The 25,393-nt window shown below is 48.7% G+C and overlaps 1 protein-coding gene across 1 annotated transcript in view; it reads left to right on the top strand.

Moving 5' to 3' along the window:
* The window catches only part of LOC140430234 (uncharacterized), a 172,431-nt gene that overhangs the window by 100,129 nt on the left and 46,909 nt on the right, over positions 1-25,393 (top strand). Inside the window, exons 6-7 of the mRNA XM_072517663.1 lie at positions 5,958-6,081; positions 23,746-23,896. Of these exons, the coding sequence (XP_072373764.1) occupies positions 5,958-6,081; positions 23,746-23,896 (275 nt within the window). The remainder of the gene's footprint in view (positions 1-5,957; positions 6,082-23,745; positions 23,897-25,393) is intronic.

The raw sequence follows: 25,393 nt of genomic DNA, 5'->3' as shown, positions 1-25,393 counted from the left end.
GTATACCGTTTTGGATGCTGTTGGAAGGGGATGACCTACCGGGGGAAGGCCCTAGCGGCCAGCTCTCTGGCACTGAGTCTGGCTCTGGGGCTCAGAAGGGAAGGGATAGGAAGGGCAATATTGGATTTAGTACTTGGTAATGAACCAGGGCTCAGAATAGAAAAGCAATAGTTGTAGGAAATTCAATGGTTAGGGGAATAGATAGGAGATTCTTTGGTCACGAGCGAGACTCCCGGAAGGTATGTTGCCTCCCGGGTGCCAGGGCCAGGGATGTCTCGGATCGTGTCTTCAGGATCCTTAAGGGGGAGGGGGAGCATCCAGAAGTCGTGGTGCACATTGGTACCAACGACATAGGTAGGAAAAGGGGTGTGGAGGTAATAAATGAGTTTAGGGAGTTAGGCTGGAAGTTAAAAGCCAGGACAGACAGGGTTGTCATCTCTGGTTTGTTGCCGGTGCCACGTGATAGCGAGGCTAGGAATAGGGAGAGAGTGCAGCTGAACACGTGGCTGCAGGAATGGTGTAGGAGGGAGGGCTTCAGGTATTTGGATAATTGGAGCGCATTCTGGGGAAGGTGGGACCTGTACAAGCAGGACGGGTTGCATCTGAACCAGAGGGGCACCAATATCCTGGGAGGGAGGTTTTCTAGTACTCTTCGCGAGGGTTTAAACTAATTTGGCTGGGGAATGGGAACCGGATTTGTAGTCCAGCAACTAAGGTAGCCGATATTCAGGAAGCCAAAGCGTGTACTGAGGCAGTGGGGAAGGGAACACTGACAAAGGAGAGTACTTGCAGGCACGGAGATGGGTTGAAGTGTGTGTACTTCAACGCAAGAAGCATCAGGAATAAGGTGGGTGAACTTAAGGCATGGATCGGTACTTGGGACTGCGAAGTGGTGGCCATCACGGAAACTTGGATAGAAGAGGGGCGGAAATGGTTGTTGGAGGTCCCTGGTTATAGATGTTTCAATAAGATTAGGGAGTGTGGTAAAAGAGGTGGGGGGTGGCATTGTTAATTAGAGATAGTATAACAGCTGCAGAAAGGCAGTTCAAGGAGTATCAGCCTACTGAGGTAGTATGGGTTGAAGTCAGAAATAAGAAAGGAGCAGTCACCTTGTTAAAAGTTTTCTATAGGCCCCCCAATAGTAGCAGAGACGTGGAGGAACAAATTGGGAAACAGGGGCATCATTCTGCGACCCTCCGCCGGGTCGGAGAATGGCCGTTGGCCGCCGTGAATCCCGCCCCGACGAAGTCTCCGGTACCGGAGATTGGGCGGGGGCGGGAATTGGGCCGCGCCGGTTGGCGGGACCCCCCCCCCCCCGCTCAATTCTTCGGCCCGAATGGGCCGAAGTCCCACCCAGAAATTGCCTGTCCCGCCGGCGTAAATCAAAGCTGGTATTTACCGGCGGGACCAGGTGGCGTGGGCGGGCTCCGGGGTCCTGGGGGGGGCGCGGGGCGATCTGACCCCGGGGGGTGCCCCCACGGTGGCCTGGCCCGCGATCGGGGCCCACCGATCCGCGGGCGGGCCTGTGCCGTCGGGGCACTCTTTCCCTTCCGCCTCCGCCACAGTCTCCACCATGGCGGAGGAGGAAGTGGCTCTCCCCACTGCGCATGCGCGGGAAACTGTCGGCGGCCGCTGACACTCCCGCGCATGCGCTGCATTTCCGCGCCAGCTGGCGGGGCAACAATCGCCATTTCCGCCAGCTGGCGGGGCGGAAATCCCTCCGGCGTCGGCCTAGACCCTCAATGATGGGGCTCGGCCCCCAATCCGCACCTTTGGGCCGGCGCGATGCCCGTCTGATTGGCGCCGTTTTTGGCACCAGTCGGCGGACATCACGCCGTTGGGGGAGAATTTCGCCCCAGATTTTGGAAAGGTGTAGAAGTCACAGGGTAGTAGTCATGGGTGACTTTAACTTCCCAAACATTGAGTGGAAACTCTTTAGATCAAATAGTTTGGATGGGGTGGTGTTTGTGCAGTGTGTCCAGGAAGCTTTTCTAACACAGTATGTAGATTGTCCGACCAGAGGAGGGGCAATATTGGATTTAGTACTTGGTAATGAACCAGGGCAAGTGATAGATTTGTTAGTGGGGGAGCATTTTGGAGATAGTGACCACAATTCTGTGACTTTCACTTTAGTAATGGAGAGGGATAGGTGCGTGCAACAGGGCAAGGTTTACAATTGGGGGAAGGGTAAATACGATGTTGTCAGACAAGAATTGAAGTGCATAAGTTGGGAACATAGGCTGTCAGGGAAGGACACAAGTGAAATGTGGAACTTGTTCAAGGAACAGGTACTACGTGTCCTTGATATGTATGTCCCTGTCAGGCAGGGAAGAGATGGTCGAGTGAGGGAACCATGGTTGACAAGAGAGGTTGAATGTCTTGTTAAGAGGAAAAAGGAGACTTATGTAATGCTGAGGAAACAAGGTTCAGACAGGGCGTTGGAGGGATACAAGATAGCCAGGAGGGAACTGAAGAAAGGGATTAGGAGAGCTAAGAGAGGGCATGAACAATCTTTGGCGGGTAGGATCAAGGAAAACCCCAAGGCCTTTTGCACATATGTGAGAAATATGAGAATAACTAGAGCGAGGGTAGGCCCAATCAAGGACAGTAGCGGGAGATTGTGTATTGAGTCTGAAGAGATAGGAGAGGTCTTGAACGAGTACTTTTCTTCTGTATTTACAAATGCGAGGGGCCATATTGTTGGAGAGGACAGTGTGAAACAGACTGGTAAGCTCGAGGAAATACTTGTTCTGAAGGAAGATGTGTTGGGCATTTTGAAAAACTTGAGGATAGATAAGTCCCCCAGGCCTGACGGGATATATCCAAGGATTCTATGGGAAGCAAGAAATGAAATTGCAGAGCCGTTGGCAATGATCTTTTCGTCCTCACTGTCAACATGGGTGGTAGCAGGGGATTGGAGAGTGGCGAATGTCATGCCCCTGTTCAAAAAAGGGACTAGGGATAACCCTGGGAATTACAGGCCAGTTAGTCTTACTTCGGTGGTAAGCAAAGTCATGGAAAGGGTACTGAAGGATAGGATTTCTGAGCATCTGGAAAGACACTGCTTGATTAGGGATAGTCAGCACGGATTTGTGAGGGGTAGGTCTTGCCTTACAAGTCTTATTGAATTCTTTGAGGAGGTGACCAAGCATGTGGATGAAGGTAAAGCAGTGGATGTAGTGTACATGGATTTTAGTAAGGCATTTGATAAGGTTCCCCATGGTAGGCTTCTGCAGAAAGTAAAGAGGCATGGGATAGTGGGAAATTTGGCCAATTGGATAACAAACTGGCTAACCGATAGAAGTCAGAGAGTGGTGGTGGATGGCAAATATTCAGCCTGGATCTCAGTTACCAGTGGCGTACTGCAGGGATCTGTTCTGGGTCCTCTGCTGTTTGTGATTTTTTCATTAATGACTTGGATGAGGGAGTTGAAGGGTGGGTCAGTAAATTTGCAGACGATACGAAGATTGGTGGAGTTGTGGATAGTGAGGAGGGCTGTTGTCGGCTGCAAAGAGACATAGATAGGATGCAGAGCTGGGCTGAGAAGTGGCAGATGGAGTTTAACCCTGAAAAGTGTGAGGTTGTCCATTTTGGAAGGACAAATATGAATGTGGAATATAGGGTTAACGGTAGAGTTCTTGGCAATGTGGAGGAGCAGAGAGATCTTGGGGTCTATGTTCATACACCTTTGAAAGTTGCCACTCAAGTGAATAGAGCTGTGAAGAAGGCCTATGGTGTGCTAGCGTTCATTAACAGAGGGATTGAATTTAAGAGCCGTGAGGTGATGATGCAGTTGTACAAAACTTTGGTAAGGCCACATTTGGAGTACTGTGTACAGTTCTGGTCACCTCATTTTAGGAAGGATGTGGAAGCTTTGGAAAAGGTGCAAAGGAGATTTACCAGGATGTTGCTTGGAATGGAGAGTAGGCCTTACGAGGAAAGGTTGAGGGTGCTAGGTCTTTTCTCATTAGAACGGAGAAGGATGAGGGGCGACTTGATAGAGGTTTATAAGATGATCAGGGGAATAGATAGAGTAGACAGTCAGAGACTTTTTCCCCTGGTGGAACAAACCATTACAAGGGGACATAAACTTAAGGTGAATGGTGGAAGATATAGGGGGGATGTCAGAGGTAGGTTCTTTACCCAGAGAGTAGTGGGGGCATGGAATGCACTGCCTGTGGAAGTAGTTGAGTCGGAAACATTAGGGACCTTCAAGCAGCTATTGGATAGGTACATGGATTACGGTAAAATGATATAGTGTCGATTTATTTGTTCTTAAGGGCAGCACGGTAGCATTGTGGACAGCACAATTGCTTCACAGCTCCAGGGTCCCAGGTTTGATTCCAGCTTGGGTCACTGTCTGTGTGGAGTCTGCACATCCTCCCCGTGTCTGCGTGGGTTTCCTCCGGGTGCTTCGGTTTCCTCCCACAGTCCAAAGATGTGCAGGGTAGGTGGATTGGCCATGATAAATTGCCCTTAGTGTCCAAAATTGCCCTTTGTGTTGGGTGGAGGTGTTGACTTTGGGTAGGGCGCTCATTCCAAGAGCCGGTGCAGACTCAATGGGCCGAATGGCCTCCTTCTGCACTGTAAATTCAATGATAATCTATGATTAATCTAGGACAAAGGTTCGGCACAACATCGTGGGCCGAAGGGCCTGTTCTGTGTTGTATTTTTCTATGGTTTTTTTTATGCATTCCTGTCTTCTACTATGTAGCTTTTCCAGGTTTGACACAAGGCTATTGAATTGTACCTATCCCTTTAAAGGCAACATTTAGAAATCTAGCTTCTTGTTGCTTCCTGGGTGTGGTGAACCACTGTATTAGGAGATGTAAGGTAGGACCTGCACTACACGTTCGCCGGTAGCTCCTGCCGGCTGGCCCCTCCCACGGAGAACTGTATAAATATGCATGACTTCCAGTGCCCTGCCATTTTGCCAGCTGCAGCAAGAGGCCACGCATCTGACTGTAATAAAGCCACAGTTGTACCCAAATTTAGTCTTTGTGCAATTGATCGTGCATCACTGGGCAATGTGGTGTGCTTCCTGTGTAAAATTTCCTGAACCCTGTCCACTGCAGCAGCACCAACAAGTGAGTATGTGTGCCAAGAAGGAGCCCCATAGTCTCGCTGAGCAGTCCTGCCACACTTCATCATCCCATCCCAGACATAACCAATCTTACTTGCGAGTTTGGAAGATGCCATTTTCCCTGTGTATCGAGATGATGATACTCCATCTGTAATACAGGAGAGAGTTCAACCCCCCATGACTCACTGTCCGTGAGCCTCCGATTTACCTGCAGCCTCACGGTGTGCAGGTAGAGATTCCACCTTTCCTTCAAAAGCCTCCCCCATTAAAACTGGATCCTGTCATTGGGGTGGTGGACATTGACACATTTCCTCCCGAATCCGTCACCTGTGAGGCACCTATGCCACACGTGGACCTGTACCCACCCCGTCTGGAAGCTGTGTGCACTGTCACTTCCAGGACTTCTCCCGTCCCCTCCCCCCACCAATTCACATACCCCCCCACCCCAGTATTCCGTCGTCCCTATCTGCAAGCGACAGATGCCCTGTGTGACCTCATCAGACCCTCTGCAGCCCAGTACAGAACCCATCACGTCCAGGTACATTGACTTTAGACGGCCCTGAACACCAAGCTGTGCATTTTTCCTGTGGAGCACACAGCCCTTGTCCTCCAGCCTGAACAAGCTGAATAATGGGTCTGGTTGAACCGTCTCTGTTCACTGATTCATTCAGTGCAAAACAGGGAATTTCTCCCAAACTCATTAACCAATTTATTCCAGAGCTGAGAAAGGAATTTCGCTCCCCAAAATATAACAGCCAGGTGAAGGCCTGATTTACATTGCAGCCAGACAGTGAGTGCTTTCCAGGAAAGGTTTCAAAGGACTCAAGTGTATTTGTATTAACCTCTTCGCTTTATCCTCTCCTTCTCCATTTAGGTCCAAACGAGAGGTGTAATTATTTGTTCGACCAATTCAAAAATGATGTAAATGATCAATGTTTGGATTCAGTTAAAACAGCGAATGAACTCATACAGAGATGTAGTGATCATATTCCTAACATGTAGGTAACCATTCTTCTAGAATATAATATCATCTCAAAACACCATCAATTTCTGATATATGATAGAAGTAATATATCTTTTTAAATTGTTTACATGTTTTCCTGGCCTATCCCTCATTCCCAGCCTGTGGCTGTGCCCGACTCCCAATGTTAAGGAGATCTCTGGCCTCCCTCTAACTTGGTATATGAAAATACTTTTCCACCTTTCATAGTGACAAATGAGTGGGAAGGCCTATTTACAACAGATTACAGTTTGTATTTCTTATTTTGTCACCAGCAAATTCATTAAAATTAAGATAAATCGTTAAACCAGCAAGTTTCTGTATTGTATTCATGGAGTGGTCACTACATTTTGCACGTAATCCTGTTGTGTTTAATAACATGCCCAGAACCCAACACATGTTTAATGTTCTGGTTGGGCTGCTTTGACCTAAATGGTATCGAGCACCTTGAGTGTTGTTGGAGCTGCGATGTAAGATGACTCGTCCACCCACCTTGCCCCTAGTCTTCCCAATCAGATCTTTGCAGCATGTTTATCTGGGAATTAGATGGGTAATGGAGAGGGTCAAGCAGTATCTGTGGCGAGGAACAGTTAATCGGCACAAGCAACGGAAAATTTCTGTGTCATTTTGGGCGGGTTTGGCGGGGTGTTTCTCGACAGCCGCGTTGCCGAGATTGCGACCTGTATTCACCGCCACTTTGTTATGGGCCAGGGTTTGGAGAACACCAAAGTGTTCACCTGACCCACAACTGTTTATAGATTTTGATTATGAGGAGTACAAGGGCCTATCATTCAGATGCTATTCAACAGAGGCCTGAAGCACTTTCAAACAAAACAAAGTTTGTTCTACAAATTCAGTTAACATTTTATAAACACACTCAATAAGTATTTTTATCAAATACAAACATAAATTCCCCACACAGCTACGGTTCTCTCTCTATCTATATAACCCTTAATAACTTCCCTTTCAACTGTTTCAATTTGATAACAACATCCAAGGCCAGAAAAACCCTTTGAACAAAACAGTAGGTTTGAATTCTTTACAGAAAACAGGTACCACTTTTAAATTATCAAGTGACCTGGACACCATTTAACATACAGAGAGAGAGAGACCAAAAATAAAGCTTCTTTATCTGAATGCAGTTTCCAACTTTCTAAAACTGAAAGTAAAACTCAGAGCCACAGCAAGCCTCCAGCTCAAAGCGAAAGTAAAAGCCAGAGCCACAGCCCAGCTCCACCCACACAATGATATCACTGAAGCCATTTGATAAGGCACACATTTCTTAAAGAGACATTCCCATCACAACTTTGTGCTGAAAATGAGCCCCGACGTGAGCCTCACCATTACTGTCTGTCTCACCGTTTGAGTCCCCAGACTGGCACCCCAGCCACTTGCCACTAACAAGGGGGAGCTGCTTTTAAACATTCCCTCAGCACTCACACCCAGTCAACACACAAGCATGGCAGCACGCAGATCTGCTCCTCACTTTGGGTGCTCCAGTGTCCTCCCCTGATCCACACACTTACTCTTTGGTCACGAGAGGATCCACCGTGCAGGAGCCCAGCTCTTTAATGTTTGGTTGTTGGCAGCAGCCTCTATGGTGTTGATGCTTCTAGAGTTCAGGCACAGTGTTTCGGCTTCAAAGTTTCCCTGAGGTGCTGTGCACTAATTGTCCTCTGAGACATGGCATGTGTACCTGGAGTAGGCACTTGAGAGTTGAGAAGTGTGAACTGATCTCCCAACAAAGGGGCTGTGAAGGGAAGGTGTTGAATGTGCTCCCACGACCGCTGCTCCCAATGGTTTCAGACGATCTGCTCAAAGGCCCTCCCGAGACAGAAAGGCGAAGAGGCGGAGGAGCCAGGTGACGCCACAAAACGTGCACCGTGCGGGGGTGGTGGCGGCAGCTGGGGGGGGGGGATCAGCAGCAGTAGAGAGCGGCCAGCGGTAATAGAGTGAAGATAAAGAGGAGTCCAACCCAGATCAAGAAGAAGAAGCCAGGAAAAGGCAGCCGGAGGAAAGCACCAAAGCGACTGGTATCCAGAGGCTGGGCGAGGTCTCCGGAAGATAAGCAAGGAGCCCAAGCCATGAGGTGATCCGGCAGCCGGGCACGAAGGTGAAGGAGAGGCGGCAGCGACTGAGAGAGAAACAGAAAGAACAACTGGGCAGCAAAGAGGCTGAGAAGGAGTAAAAATAAAGGAAGGCCAATTCGTCATTTGCAATAGCCTTCATCTGTGCATCTAGAGGCTGCTCACAGCCACTGGAACTCCGTAGTCTTCTTCACCAGGTGGCGAAGAGCCGTTGTGTGGGAGGCAAGGTTGGTAATAAACTTCCCCAGGAAGTTGACCATCCCGAGAAAGCGTAGCACTGCCTTGTCTGCCGGCTGCGGCATGGCTGCAATAGCTGTCACTTTGTCTGAATCCGGACGCACCCCTGACCGGGATATGTGGTCCCCCAGAAACTTTAGCTCAGTTTGGCCAAAAGAACACTTGGCTCGGTTGAGGCGCAGGCCGTGTTCTCGTATCCGAGCAAAGACGTGCTGGAGACGACTGATGTGCTCCCGTGGTGTGGTGGACCAGATGATGACGTCGTCAACATAGACGCGCACCCCTTCAATGTCCTCCATCATCTGTTCCATGATCCGATGAAACAGCTCGGATGCCGCGATGATGCCAAACGGCATCCTATTGTAGCAGTATTGAAGCTGAATTTCAACATTGAACCAACAGCAAGGCTCTGTCCTGGAAGTGTTTCCTTGTCCCTGTTCTGGGTCTCCACAATATTTAATGATGGCTTGAAGGCCACACAGATGCAAAGCCCCCGACCAAGCCCAACCCCCATGAGGGGAGCCCAACAACATCCCCCCCCCCCATCCCCCTCCCCCCCGCCCCAAGCGCTGGGCCAGCAGCTCCGGTGCCCTTGAGCTCCATGCCAGATAATGGAAATGTTGCTCACCTCCTCACTTCCCCTCAGTTGCCATTGCTCCAGCTTTACGTTTTTAAAAAGAGTACTAAATGATGCCGACGTGAATTCTCGCTGGGAGTCGGGAAATTCCCGGAAGATGCTGCATTCGACTTGAATCTCATGAATGAGATTAAAATGATGTAAATCATAGATTATCATAGAATTCACAGTGCAGAAGGAGGTCATTCGGCCCATTGAGTATGCACTGGCTCTTGGAAAGAGCACCCTACCCAAGGTCAACACCTCCACCCTATCCCCATAACCCAGTAACCCCACACAACACGAAGGGCAATTTTGGACACTAAGGGCAATTTATCAAGGCCAATCCACCTAACGTGCACATCTTTGGACTGTGGGAGGAAACTGGAGCATCCGGAGAAAACCCACGCACACACGGGGAGAACGTGCAGACTCCGTACAGACAGTGACCCAAGCCGGAATCGAACCTGAGACCCTGGAGCTGTGAAGCAATTGTGCTATCCACAATGCTACCGTGCTGCCCACTGAGGGGTTAGTGATATGAGGGGTTAGTGATATGCTCATCATTTTTGGGTGTGATCCGAAACTCAGCTCCAGGAGCAGACGTGGTGAATTGCAAACTGGTTCCCGCCCTGTGAGAATCTCGATGTTGTCCTTTCCCGCTATTTAACCAGCACGGTGTAACGCAGTGGTTGAATCACGCCCAATGTTTCAAGAAGTGATAACCTTTTATCAGAATTATGTTCAGAGACGTCATTGCATCTGGAAATGTTGGGCACTGTGGACGGCAAATGTTTGGTATTGGCCTGGGTAGCATGCATTGTCGGCACCACTTCCTGTTGCTGCAGGTGGTTGAACACCTCCAGCTGCACCTGCAGAAGGCAGCCCATAACCGCAGGGAAAGGGAAGAGACTGGGGGGGTGGACAGCTGGACCTGCAGCCCCTCACAGCAGCACAGCAGCGGGCACTGGACCTGGTCGGTGGGCCCAGAGGGCAGTCACCGAGGCAGAGGTCGGCATAGGGCAAGCAAGTGAGACCCCGCTGAGTTGAGTTTCCCATGGCAAGTGTGTCGCCACCCCCACCCCCCTCCACCCCCTACCACCACACCACTCCTCTTCCACACCATCCCCACACCACCCCTCCACCACCAATACCCCCAGCCCCCTCCACCCCCACCACCCACTCGACTCCTATACCACACCATCCCCACACCACCCCTCCACCACCACTACCCCCACACACCTCTCCACCACCACCCCAACCCCTGATCCATTCATGTGTCATGTCTTGTGCCTTGCAGGATCTCCTGGTGATGGGACAGGCACCACTGGTGTCCCCCGCCCCGACCCCAACCACAACCCCAACCCCAAGCAGATAGCAGTGGACAGCAATGGGAACTCTCAACCCGCAGCCCGAGACATCCCAGATATCATATCCGATGACGGCACTGACTTCCCGACACAGCTGTCTCCAATACCCTGCACAGCCCAGAGACACTCACCTCGGTTGGGCATGTTAGCGAAGAGGCTCCCGGGGCACTATCTGGTGTGTCCAGCTCCAGCTCCTGGAAACGCGAGTTTCAGAGCAGTGGGGGGGGGGGGGGGGGGGTGTTCAAAGACGAAATGGGGAGGGTACAGGCCCAATATGTTTCCTCTCGGGTAATAGGAAGGAGTAACAAGCCCAGAGAATCATGCATGACTAGAGACATTCAGGATACGATGAGAAGGAAAAGAGAGGCTTACAGCAAGGACAAGGGGAGGCATTAGTGGAGTACAGAAAGTGCAGGATGGAGTTTAAGAAAGCAATTAGGAGAGCAAAGTGGGGATATGAGAAAGCTCCGGCTGGTAAAAGTAGGGAAAACCCCAAGATTGGAAGAGGATAACCAAGGAAAGAGTAGGACCAATGAGGGATCAAGGGGGAAATCTGTGGGTGGAGCCAGAGGACATTGATAGGCTGTTGAACGAACACTTCACATCTGTCTTCACCCAAGAGAATGAAGAGGAAGATATGGACCTCAGGCATACAGATGACGACGTTCTTCAGCAAATTGTCATAGTGTTATGGGCCAGGGTTTAGAGAACCCCAAAGTGTATCTTGGAGTTCACCTGACCCACAACTTTTAATCGATTGTGGTATGGGGAGCACACGGCCCACTCTACAGGTGTGGTACAGCAGAAATGGAAAGTATATTTAAAGCAAAAAAATGTTTATTCTATGAACTCAAGTTAACCTTTTTAAAACATACAGTGAACATCTTAGCAACCATTAATTCAAATGCAACCCTCAAAGACTACAACACTCAGTCATCCTTTAAGATTTAAAAACATAACCCTTAACAGAAGGACATCAGGTTAAAGTCACTACTGAGAGCAGTTATTCGTTTTAAATCACAAAAGGATTGATTTACAGTCTTTAGATTACAGGGGGAGAGACTAATACCCCTTCTGGCTGTGACTGCAGCTATCCAGCTCTGAAAACGAAACTAAACACACCCTGCAGCCAACAGCCTAAAACGAAAGTAAAAAGCTGACAGACAGCCCAGCTCCTCCCACTCTCTGACATCACTGCAGTAATAAACACCCATTTCTTCAAGGTACTCTCACTACAGATATTTATATACACACCCATTTATAAACACCCATTTCTTAAAGGTACTCTCACATGACAATAGGGGTGACATGATATTAGAGGTGTTGGCAGGCTTAAAAGTGGACAAATCTACAGGTCCGGATGAATTGTGTCCCAGGCTGCTGTGGGAGGCAAGGGAGGCGATTGCAGGACTCTGACCCAAATTTTTAATTCCTCTCTGGCCACAGGCGAGGTGCCAGAGGACTGGACAAGAGCTAATGTGGTCCCACTATTTAAGAAAGGTTGTAGAGATAAGCCAGGGAACTACAGACCAGTGAGTCTCACATCAGTGGTGGGGAAACTATTGGAGAAAGTTCTGAAGGAGGGATTCTATCTCCACTTGGAGAGGGTGCAGTTGATGGATTTCAGCAAAGCCTTTGACAAGGTCCCATGTGGGAGACTTATAAAGAAGGTAAATGCACATGGGGTACAGGATAGCCTGATAAGGTGGATTCAAAACTGGCTTCACTGTACGAGACAGAGGGTGGTGACAGACGGCTGCTTTAGTGACTAGAAGCCAGTGTCCGGTGGCGTACCACAGGGATCTGTGCTGGGCCCCCAATTATTCATCATTTATATAGATGACACAGATGACTATCTGGGGGGTAGGATCAGTAAGTTTGCCGATGACATAAAGATTGGCTGGGTGGTTAACAGTGAGGTTAATGTCTTGAGCTACAGGAAGGTATAGACAGGATGGTCAAATGGGCAGAAAAGTGGCTGATGGAATTTAACCCTGAAAAGTGTGAGGTGATACGCTGTGGAAGGGGTAATGTGACAAGGAAGCATTCAATGAATGGCCTGACACTGGGATGTTCTGAGGAACAAAGGGACCTTGGAGAGTTTGTCCACAGATCTCTGAAGGTGGGAGGGCAGGTTAGTAGGTTGGTGAAAAAGGCATATGGGACACGTGCCTTTATCAATCGAGGCATAGATTACAAAAGCAGGAGGTCATGTTGGAGTTGGATAGAACTTTGGTGAGGCCACAGCTGGAGTACTGTGTACAATTCTGGTCACCACATTATAGGAAGGATGTGATTGCAATGAAGGCGGTGCAGAGGTGATACACCAGGATGTTGCCTGGAATGGAACGTTTAAGTTATGAAGAGAGGTTGGATAGGCTTGGGTTGTTGTCGCTGGAACAGAGAAGACAGGCGACCTGATCGAGGTGTCCAAGATCATGAGGGACATGGTCAGGGTGGATAGGGAACAGCTATTCCCCTTAGTTGAACGGTCAGTTATGAAGGGATAGAAGTTCAAGGTGAGGGACAGGAGGTTTAAGGGGGATTTGAGGGGAAACCTTTTTACCTAGAGGGTGATGACAGTCTGGAATGCACTACCTGGGAGGGTGGTAGAGGCAGGTTGCCTCACATCCTTTAAAAAGTACCTGGATGAGCACTTGACCCGTCATAACATTCAATGCTATGGTCCAAGTGCTGGCAAATGGGGTTAGGTGGACAGGTCAGGTGTTTTTCATGTCGGTGCTGACCTGATGGGTCGAATGGTCCCTTCTGCACTGTATTATTCTGTGTGCACCACAAACACGTGCTGCGGTACAGCAGGTGCAGGACCCCTGAGGGGGCGGAGGATCAGAAGGCGGACCAACCGTAGCGACTAGCAGCATCCAGATGGGTTTTGGGCTCCGAGAAAGCGAGGTCCCATCGATAGTGGAGATGAGGAGCAGGAGGTGGTGCCAACCATGCATGCCACCCAGGCACGGGTGGCGTCCAGAGTGGAGGCCTTGGGAGTGAAGGGGGCAGAACAGGATGGCACCACACCACTTGGGACACATGGGCAGCAGTCGGGACTGTCCAGGCCCGGTCGCACCAGAAGACGGCCGTCAAAGGGGACCCAGGTCACAGGGCGGGAATCACAGCAGACTGCTTCCACTCCTGATGTACATAGGTGTAGCGTTAGAGCCCGTAAGGCCAGAAAATAGACATCAGGTAAGTTGGTACGGGGCAGCACATAGGATAACGATGGGGCAAGAGCACAAATCAGTATGTATATTGTCATGTGAGAGTACCTTTAAGAAATGGTTGTTTATAAAACAGCTGTAGTGGATGTACCTTTAAGAAATGGGTGTTTATCAGTGATGTCAGAGTGTGGTTGGAGCTGGGCTATCTGCTTTTACTTTCACTTTGGTCTGTCTGCTGCAGGGTGTGTTTAGTTTAGTTTTAGTTTTGGAGAAGCTGAAATCACAGCAAGATGTGTATGAATCTCTGCAAGCTAAAGAATGTTCATTTGGTGATTTCACAGTGGTAACTGCTCTCAGTAGAGAAGCTAAACCTGATGTGTTTCTGTAAAAAAGTTTTTATTTTGTCTTATGGATGGTGCAAGGAAAGATTAAGAGTTACTTATAGAGTACTGTAAGAGCTCTACCATGCGGAATTAGTGAGGAACGTGCCACACTAAAACTCAGTAGAAATTTGAGTTAAAACATCTCGGATGCAAACAAGAATAGTTTATTGCCTCTATTTGATTACAATTGAGAGTCACTCAAATCTTATTCTCTAATAAGAGAAGCAACTTGTACACAATTTAACTTTTAAAATAATACAGAAATGGTTTCTTGCTTACAGCACAACAGCTTACATTTACTTCAAGAGTTAGAGTGGAAAAGTGAAAAATAGAGATAGCGAATAGTTTAGGTCAAGTACAGAATGATCCGGATAAAGATGGCCGCGCGGACCTTCACTGTTATCGGAAATCATATCAGTCTTTAGCCATCTATCTACACCTCTAAGTCATCCTAATTCGTTTGGGTTAGAATTAAATAAGTTTGATTTGACGGTTAGCTGTCAATCTTTAATGTGCAACATTAGTTGTAAATGTTTCACGTCTGAATACTTGTGCATGTTATAGAATGCAATTCTGTGCTGTTATCACGACCAGTTTAAACTGGACTTTTGCTGACTTAGCTGTTAGCCACATTGTAGACAATAGCACCTTATTGTTGCGCTGGTGCCTGCCCTGTCCTTGGATTGATATCTGGTACAGCTTGTGTTTTAATGTCACACTGTCTTGCAAATGTATTTGCTAGAACAATGGAGCTCAGTAAAAGTGAATAATGCTGTGTCATGCTGGTTTGTGTCTCGATTGAAGCTATATGTTTTGAGATGACCTGAAGTTATGAGTGAATTTAAAATGGGTATTTAAAACTGGGGCTTAATATTTTGCGCTAAATAGCCAACTTTTACCTATCAGGTGTATTAGAAAATAGTTGGTTTCTACAAGTGCTGTATTCTTTGGGGGATTTATCGGTGTTGATAGTTGCTAAGATGTTCACTGTGGGTTTATAAAGTGTTAACTGGTTTCATAAATAATCATTGTTTTAATTTAAAAGTACTGTAGATTTCTGTTGCATCACACCTGCAGAGTAGGCCCGTGTGTTCCCCATAACCACAATCTATTAGCAGTTGTAGGTCAGGTAAGCTCCATGATACACTTTGGAGCTCTCTAAACCCTGGCCCAGAACAAGATGTTTACAGTTGCACGATGAACACATGTTTGCAATGTTTCAACCAGCCTCGGTGCTCTATCAGAAGTGTGTGAGGGATGGGCTGGGCTGGGACAAGCTGGCTGCAGCTGGGCGTTGGGTGGGGGGGGGGGGGGGGGGGGGGAGGAGATGGGCAGACGTTCGGGGTGGGCTTGGGCCAGAGACCCCAGATCAATCAGCGCTCACCACTCCAGTGCCCCACACCCATCCCTCCCCACCCTATCACCCCACTCCCCCCCACCATCCCTACCTTGGCCACCAAGGGTTCAGTGGGGCCATGTGATGGAATGGCGAGCTCGCATGCAGGGATCACCCAGGTGGACAGTGGAAAGTGCTAACGTAGACAGGAGTCAGATGTTGTCAAATGGTGCAGAGCAACAGAGTTCATCACAGAGAGGGTCGTCATCAACCTCCATCGCGGGATGAGCGCCATTGTAGCGGATTCTCAGTGTCGGTCTGTGTCCTCAGGATCGGCATCATCAGCCACGACCGCAGCGAATATCCCCTATTGCCCAAGAACCAACACCTCAGCTGGGGGTGCGCCTTGAAAAGGTCAAGAACCGTTGAGTGTGCCAAGAAGAAGGTGTAGGAATTCTTAATTGAAATAATGTTAACTCCTGGCTGGCTCGCCAATGTTAGAATCTTTAATTTGAAGGGATCTTAACCTGCCGAACTACGCCAAGTTTGAGGGAAGCTTAGTTGATGAATCAAAGTCCTGGCGCAATACGACAAGTTGTAAGATTTGTAATATTTCTGGACTATGCCAAGTTGTTGGATTCCTAGTATTATTCGACTGTGTAAAGTTGAAGGAATTTATATCATTTCTGCTATTCGGTTACCAGTAGCACTTTGCGAATACTGGAACTCAGCAGAAATTTGCAGTTAAAACTTCTCAGGTGCCAAAAAGAATTGTTTTATTTGCAGTTGCTTGATTACAATTTGAAAGTCATTTAAAAGGCAATTTGTAGACAATTCGAAGCTTTCAGAGAATTACAGACATTATCTTTTTTGCTTAGGCAGACAGCTCGAAAGTAACTTGAAGGTCAAAGTCTGGCAATGAAACATGAAGAGAGAGAGAGAGAGCTAAACTCAAACTCAAAGTGAAAAGTACACTACATCACTAACACAGACTAACACAAAGACAGAACCCCCAAAAGACCGCTCAAACAGAGACTATTAAGGACAAAACTGACTAAACTAACAGAAAGACAACACAACACAAAGACACTACAGAAAGACACACTGACAGAATCAAAGACAGAAATTAAGGACAGACAACACTAAAATGGCGGGCGGAAACTTTTCAGTTATACACTTTCATGTCCGTCTTAAGTCATCTAATCACACCCCAATATAATCCTAATTGGTTTGGGTTAGACTCAAACACATTTGATTTGATGGCAAGCCGTCCATCTTCAATGTGCAACATTAGCTTTTCAATTGTTTCATGTCTACATGTTATGGAATGTGATATTCTGCTAATCTTTACCAGCAATAGACTGGTTCCAAACTAGCCTGGCTAATGTAACAATGGAGACTTCATATCGAGAAAATATATATGATTCAATGCTCTTACAAACTGCATTGGACTCCTGCCACCTCGTTGCCATGGAACTCAGTCCTTGTCCTTGACAATTAGCACAAGCAGTGTCAAATTGTCTTGCAACTGTGCTGTTATAATCTATGATGGAATTTTATGCTGTTTCATGTATCATGTTGAAGACCTGAATTTATGTGTGCTAAAATTCTCATTTTTAAAATGAGTATTTAAAACTAGGGCTTAATATTTATGCTTAAACAGCTATCCTTTACCTATACTAGTTGTATTCGAAATACCTGGCTTCTACAATGCACACTGCCCGGGTATTGGTCGCAGACGCGCGTGATGTGCAGCTCATGGTCACACCAGCTACACGTTCATCGAGTGGAACCCCTTTCAGTTGTGAAGACCGGCCTGTCATGCGGCGGTGTCATGCGGCGGTGTCATGCGGCGGTGTCATGCGGCGGTGTCATGCGGCGGTATCATAGCGGGACATGCATCCCATCGTTCACTCCCTGGACCTGGGTCATCTCGATGATGACAGCCAACCCCACTGTCTGAGCATCCTGCTGGGTTCGGTACACATTGAATTTGATGTATTGTGCCGACTAGGTATATAGGGTCTCTGTGACAGCACGGATGATTCTGTGCACCAAGGTCTATGAGACCCCCGCCAGGTTCCCCCCTCGACGCCTGGAAGGACCCCGTGGCGTAAACGTTCAGGGCGACAGTGGAATGCTGGGGTGGTGCAGTGAGCGCACCAGCTCTGCATAACCATGGGCCACGGAGGGCGGTCACTGGGGTGCGCAGAAAGATTCTTCATTGCAGGCCGCGGCAATGGCGGTCCATGCCTGGACACCCCAGTCCGTGGAGGATCACTCCGACCCCACGGCCCATCCCCTTGTCACCCACTGCTGCATTCCCAGGGCCTGGCATAGGCCCCCCTACCCCAGCCAGCGTCATGTCCGGCAGCCCACTGTCGTGCCTCTGCATGTCCTACCTCCTCTCTCCCTCATCAGCCATGGTGCCTGTTTCCCGATTTCTGAAACCACAAATGAAACATGCCATCGGTAATTCCTCCCGGTGGAGGTGGAGCATCGCAGAGGCCCTGGAGAATACCAGGTAAGGCCGCTAATGATATGCGACAATGTTTATTGTACGTGGGGAGTAGAACGCACTGACATCGCTGTCGAGGCACCAGAGAGTGGCATTCTGTCGGGTGCCCAGCGCCAGCCACGGTTTTGGCCTCATTAGTGATTCTCCGCCCAATCGCCTTTCCCGATTTTGGCGTCGGCCAGAGTCCCGCGCAGAGTCTCTCATGTTAACTCTGTTTCTCCCAACAGATGCTGCCTGACCTGCTGAGCATTTGCAGCTGTTTTGCCTTTTGTTTCAGATTTCCAGCACCATAAATTTTATTTTATATCAGTGGAAAATAGAGACCTTTATATCCAAGCTTCTGGGTGTCAGTAAATTAGAATGGACAGAAGTTATCAGGAAGTTCCAAAAGGAGACAGACTGATCAATGAGTGTTTTGTAGACCACAAACGTGTCTGGACCCAGTAGATTTATTAACACACACTAGTTAGAATATACCAGATCCCAGCTGGGTCTGCATTGTCGGTACCAAACCTGGCATACTTTATACAGAACTTAACTACGGATGGTTTAGGGTTACCTGCCCTTTTAGAGGTTGAGCTCGTTCGTATTCAGCGACACTCACATGGATGTTGATTGCTCCAACCCTGTGGGTCTTGTGCCGGTTACAACATACCTCCCTCACGCAAAGTCGGAAGATTCCTCCGACGACTGTGAGTAGGAGGGCGGCAGACCCTCTTTGCGTGCGGCTGTGCTTCTATGACCCGGGGTGCTGGATTGGGCAGTGTATACTGGACAGTGAACGCCACTTCCAACATGAATGCCATGGTGGATGCACTGTCTGAGGCTGCTGACTGCTCGCCATTGGAGATCTCCGATGCCTGAATTTCCATATCCGAATATATATCCTCAACCTCTCCCATGTCGGTGTCAGGAACCACTTTGGGCAATGCTCTGGCCACTTCGGACATTAGATTTGGCTTGAGAAGACCTTTCCTCTCTTGAGGAACTTTACGAAGAATTGGTCATTTGGACCGAATGTGATCAAGTTGTTTCCACACGATTCAACCTTGTGCCTGTACTCAATAAGATGCTGGTCCTGTGTGGTAAACCACTGTGTTCCTATATTAAGGGTTGTACGGTAGAACCTACACTACAGGTTCACCTGGGCCCCTGCACGCTAGCTCCGCCCAGGAGCCGGGTTATAAATATGCGTAGCCTTCAGCTCGCAGCCATTTTGTCAGCTGCTGTAGGAGGCCACACTTCAGATACTAATAAAGCCTCAGTTTGAATTCAACTTCATCTCCAGCCAAATTGATTGTGGCTCAATTTATTAGTATCTGATTCAGAAGATGGACCTCCGGATTAAACCAGACCGACTGCAGCTGGATCCACACGCAAGCGACGCCAGAAAGGACTTTCAGCACTGGCTAGCTTGTTTTGAAGCGTATATCAAGCGTTCAAAACAGGGGGCACCGACCCCTGTTCCAGAGGCTCAGAAGATTCAAATCTTGTACTCCAGACTCAACTTTAAAATCTTCCCGCTGATCCAGGATGCGCCCAATTACGCTGACGCTATGACTCGACTCAAAGAGAGTTATGAGCAGAAGACGAACACGCTCTTCGCCAGACATGCGCTCGCAACGCATACTCAACTACCTGGTGAGTCAATCGAGGACTTCTGGAGGGGCCTGATCCCACTAGTTCGGGACTGTGACTGCCAGGACGTTGCAGCTAAGGAGCACTCAGATCTCCTTATGAGGGACGCTTTTGTAACTGGGATTGGGTCCGATGTTATCAGGCAGCGGCTCCTAGAAGGGACCAAGCGCGACCTCGCAGAGACTAAAACACTAGCGTTTTCCATGACGGTCGCCCTGCCTCATCCTGTCTGGCAGACGATGGTCCCGGAGATTCCTTCGGCGCCATCTGCAAAGCTTCTAACATAGATTGCAGCACCTGGTACAAAGAAAGAATCTGGGTGGTCATTGACGATTGGGGCAATGCCCTTACAGCTCCTGGCTGCGGCGCACTTTCCTGTCGATATCACTGAAGACATACTGAGATGGGTCCGAAACCTCTAGCCCAGCCATTCCCAGGTGAAGGGGTGTGGCCAGCGGAAGCTTCTGGTGCTCTTGGCATACACCGCACTGTTGGGCCATTCTTTTAATGTCAGCATCCAGGCCTGGTCACCAAACTTAGCTATGTGCCAACATTTTCATTTTGGACACCCCAGGGTGTCTGTTATGCAAATTCCATCCTCGCCGCCAGTTTTGTAGACCAGTCTGGACTGGGTAGATTGAAGAAAACTTGGTTTATTAACACACACTTGTATTTACAATAGATCCCAGTCGGGTCTACATTGTTGGTACCAAACCGACTTTATACAGAACTGAACTATGGGTGATTTGGGGTTCCCCGCCCCTTCAGCAGGGGAGCTCGTATTTGGTGAGACTCTCAGGGAGGTTGATTGCTCCAACCCTAAAGGTCCCGTGTGAGTTATAACAAGTGGATAACTATGGCAAATGAAGTTCAATGTGGCCAAGTGGGAATTCATCCATTTTCGATTCAAGAAAAAGAAATTGGATCACTTTCCAAATGATGAGAAATTAGGACCTATAAAGGAGCAAAAGAGATTTGGGAATTTGAGCCTGAAAGCAAATGGTTTTGATTGTAGATGGGGAGGGTTCATTTCGCCTGGTGGAGAATCAAGAATTACAGACTCTTGAAATTAGAATTAGCTTCATTAGGAGTGAAATCAGGAAGTGTTTCATAGTCAATGGGTCATTGGGATCTGCACGTTTGTTTTCCACAAGGCTGTGGATGCTGCAGCAACTGGAGATTTCCAGAGTGAGATAGGTTTCTGGGGCAAAATTCTCCGGAAACGGCGAGATGTCCGCCGACTGGCGCCCAAAACGGCGCAAATCAGACGGGCATCGCGCCGCCCCAAAGGTGCGGAATGCTCCACATCTTTGGGGGCCGAGCCCCAACATTGAGGGGCTAGGCCGACGCCGGAGGAATTTCTGCCCCGCCAGCTGGCGGAAAAGGCATTTGTTGCCCCGCCAGCTGGCGCGGAAATGACATCTCCGGGCGGCGCATGCGCGGGAGCGTCAGCGGCCGCTGACAGTTTCCCACGCATGCGCAGTGGAGGGAGTCACTTCCGCCTCCGCCATGGTGGAGACTGTGGCGGAGGCGGAAGGGAAAGAGTGCCCCCACGGCACAGGCCCGCCCGTGGATCGGTGGGCCCCGATCGCGGGCCAGGCCACCGTGGGGGCAACCCCCGGTGCCGGAGACTTCGGCAACCGGCGGGGGCGGGATTCACGCCAGCCCCCGTCGATTCTCCGACCCGGCGGGTGGTCGGAGAATTTCGCCCCCCCTGATGGAGGAAGGTATTGAAAGCAAAGGTGGATAAACGGATTTGAGGTGCAGATCAGCCACAAAGGGACTAATGTTCTTCACGTTTCTATGTTCTTTTTTCAACATTCGAACAAAACAAATAGGAGCAGGAGTAAGCCACTCAGCCCTTTAAACCTGTTCCACTGTTCAGTCTGATCATGGTTGATTTACTATTTCACCTCCACCTTCTTGCACTATCCTCATATCCCTCAATATCCAAAATCAATCCATCACTGTCTTGAACGTACTCTGTGTCTGAGCGTCCACAGCTCACTGGAGTAAACAATTCACAACCATTCCTCCTCAGCTCTGTGCAAACTGGGGGGGGGGGGGGGCACAAATCACGCGACACCGCTCTGCCGATTCTCCGGTCGCTGGAGAATCGGTGCCGCTGGTGCGGTCGGAGCGGCGCCGGTCGGGGACCGCTCAACGCAGCCCCCCTGGCGATTCTCCCCGCGCAATGGGCCGAGTGCCTGCCGATTTCAGTCGAGTCCCACTGGCATCGTTCTCGTGTGGTCCGACCCAGCGGGTCCTCGCCGTTCTGGCTGCGGGGGGCGGCCTGTGAGGGGGAGGCGGGATCCGACCCCGGGGGGCCACCACGGTGGCCTGGCCTACAATTGGAACCAACCGATTGGCGGGCGGGCTTATCCCAGTGGGGGCCTATGTTCCTCCACGCCGGGCCCCTGTAGGTCCCCGCCATGTTCCGGCGGGACCAGCGCAGAGAAGGCAACCCACGTGCATGCGTGAACTCGCGCTGGCCATGGCGCGCCTGCGCGAACTCACGCTGGCCCTGCTGACACCCGTATCGGCGGCTGGAGCAGCGTGAGGCTCTCCAGTGCCGTGCTGGCCTCCTGTGCGGCACAGGAGCGCTGATCCTAGGGGCCAGATGGCGCCTTCGTAAAATGCTCCGGCATTTACGACGGCGTCAACACTTAGCCCCGGGATCGGAGAACCCCACCCAACATTTTCTGTTCCAATACCTCTACAGTACTCTCTACTGTGCAACTGAGAGTGGATGAATCCATTTTAATAATATGCGTTTTGTGGAACGACTCAAACAGTCGGGTATAAGACCTCAATGACCTCAAATATTCAACTATATAAATATGTGTTATGATCAGGTGAGGAGGGTTTACGAGCTTCTCCTCTTTTCCATCTCCACATTTAACAAGAATGTCATTTTTTAAAGGATATGTCTGCCAATTCTGAGAGTGGTTAACTGTTTATGTAATGATAAAATAAACCGACAATTTATGTGAAGATTAAAAAGAAGAGGATCGTTTTTATTGCACTTAACCTGGTCTAGGGAAAATAATAAAAAAAACTCTGCTCTTTACACAAAGATACACACTCGAAGTTCTCATGCACAAAAATAGATTCCGGAATAGGAGGATAGATGACACCATTTAGAACCCAGTACAATTCACACGGTATATGAGTCTTGAAGGTTTGCAACTTCAGGCTGAGTTTAATGTTCCTCTGTTTTCGGCACCAAGCCGGTTTAAAGGTGTACACAGGTGACTCATCAGTTTTTCTGGAGACAGCAGCATTGACTTGAGTTATTTTTAAAGTGTCCGTCTGAAGCACCTGTGTCGTCAAAATCAGCAAACGGATGTTGTAAGTTGGATGGAGAAAAAGGAGAGAAACCCCACTCAAGATATTGATCCTTTAGTTGCTTGTCATATTCTGCAGAGCTTCAAGCACGCATCAACTAACCAGTGACCCATATATAGTCACAGCTGGCATATTCTAGTTATAACATGATTAGATCATGGCTGGGAATTCATCACTCAGTCAGGGTCCCACTGCTTAGGTGATTATGGTCCTGGCTTGAGACAATTCACACCTCTTTAACCTGGGGTTACCCCTATCTCTGGATCTGTAAAGACTTAATTACCTGCAAATACTTGCACTTAAAGCATTGTCTTGCATCTTTGACTTTGTCTATATATATGTTTCTGGAACATACCTCTTCATTCACCTGAGGAAGGAGCAGCGCTCCGAAAGCTAGTGCATTGAAACAAACATGTTGGACTTTAACCTGTTGTTGTAAGACTTCTTACTAGGTGATTATGAACAGTGAGTTGTCTCCAAATTTGTTAATGGCTATGAGATGGTGTCCATTCATATTCTTTCAAGTGCATTGTTCCTAGTGTGGCTTTGCAGGTAGGTTGTCTCCATTTCAATAGTTATGGAATGTAGACATTGTAGTGATGAAAATGTGCCACCAACTATGACTGTGATCCTAAGTCACCAGTAGCCAGTGTGAGAATGTATTTTAATTAGAAACAGCCTCACATTTAGCACCCATTCAAACGGAGCACCAAATCCAGCTGTATCGTGGGGAAGCTACCACATTTCCATTAAAAAACCTAATGAACCTTGTTTACACCTTTAACTCCCTCCCCAGATAAGGTCTTCCCCAGCCACCACATGGTGGGCACCTTGGGCACATTGTCAGCCTCAGGCCAACACACCGTGTAAAATGATTAGTCCTGATTCAGAAATGCCCTCTGTTGTTGACTATTTCCACAGCAGTGAAATTCTTTTTTCTCAATCTTTTACAGAGCATCAATCAGTTCAATTGTGGAAAACAGATTCACGAATGGAGATTGTGAAGGGGAAACTCAAGTTGCTGAAACAGAAAATATAATGTTTTACATGAAAAAAATAAATCCTAAAAATTTCACAGGAATCCAGTTTCCTAATGTGGATACGGTGAGTGTGTTTGGAATTCTTGTGGTCCAGTTGCAAGTGTGGAGAGTGTGTCCCAGTTTGAGTTCTGGTGTCAGGAGCGCTGTATGGCCATGTGCCCATCACTCTTTGTAGTCCTGCAGTTTCCTTTCATTATTGCGCTCAATTTGAATGAGTAATGTTCACTTGCTTCATGCTCACTACCACCACTGGCACTGACCAGCTGCCTCACAGCACCAGGATTCGATTCCAGCCTTGCGTGACTGTGTGGAGTTTGCAAGTTCTACCCATGTCTGCGTGTTTCATCCGGTGCTTCACTTTCCTCTCACAATCCAATGATGCCCAGGTTAGGAGGATTGACCATGATCAATGCGTGGAATTATGGGGATAGGACAGAGGTAGAATGCTCTTTCAGAGGGTCAGTGCAGACTGAATGGGCCGAATGGCATACTTATGCACTGTAGGGATTCTATGAATCTAAGGTCCTATGAAGTTATCTCCGATAACACTTTGTGGTAGTCGATATTAGGGGTATTACGGTACCTAGGTTGGAGGTGCCTGATGCTGTAAGATCATTGGTGTTGGACGTACCTGATACTGTAAGATCATTGGTGAAGGCTGCCTGCTGGTTCCGCCCAGTAAGGCGGAGTATAAAGGTCTGTGTTTCCCTAGCTGCTGCATTCTGGACCTGTGCTGCTGGGGGAAACATCTAGTTCAATAAAGCCTTCAATTGTCCTACAATCTCACTTCGGGAGTTATTGATCGTGCATCACACTTGAAACATAAACCCTATTTCCGGCAGAGCAGCATTCCAGCAGTAAATTCAAATGGCCTAGGAATGTTCACGATTATATTTCTCATCTGAAAGGGCAGCACGGTAGCATAGCGGTTAGCGCAATTGCTTCACAACTCCAGGGTCCCAGGTTCGATTCCCGGCTAGGTCACTGTGTGTGCGGAGTCTGCACGTTCTCCCAGTGTCTGCGTGGGTTTCCTCCGGGTGCTCCGGTTTCCTCCCACAGTCCAAAGATGTGCAGGTTAGGTGGATTGGCCATGCTAAATTGCCCTTAGTGTCCCAAATTGCCCTTAGTGTTGGTTCAGTGGGGTTACTGGGTTATGGGGATAGGGTGGTGTGGGCTTGGGTAGGGTGCGCTTTCCAAGAGCCGGTGCAGACTCGATGGGCCGAATGGCCTCCTTCTGCACTGTAAATTCTATGAAAATTCTTGTGACTGGGATTTCATTTACTGCTTCCACTCTCACTTCACTGATGGCCATGATCATTTATCTGAGCCAAGTGGGACCCATCGCAGACAGGATGGGAAATTGGGAGAGGCAGCTAAACATCCATTGCCTTTGGGCACGAATTTCCGGTTCCACTGCAGGCAGGACTGGAAAGTTCCGGCACACATTTTGAAATGCAGGTTGCTGTGCGGGCTGTTCAAAATACCCTCACAGTAAGTGTTCAGATTGTCCACTAAACATAACCACTTTTAAAACAAAATAGAAAAATTTGCACCACCGAAT

This window comes from Scyliorhinus torazame, chromosome 10, assembly GCF_047496885.1.
Source record: "Scyliorhinus torazame isolate Kashiwa2021f chromosome 10, sScyTor2.1, whole genome shotgun sequence".
NCBI classification, from domain to species: Eukaryota; Metazoa; Chordata; class Chondrichthyes; order Carcharhiniformes; family Scyliorhinidae; genus Scyliorhinus; species Scyliorhinus torazame.
Note: the sequence above shows the minus strand (reverse complement) of the source record. Positions and strands in the feature narration are given on the sequence as shown.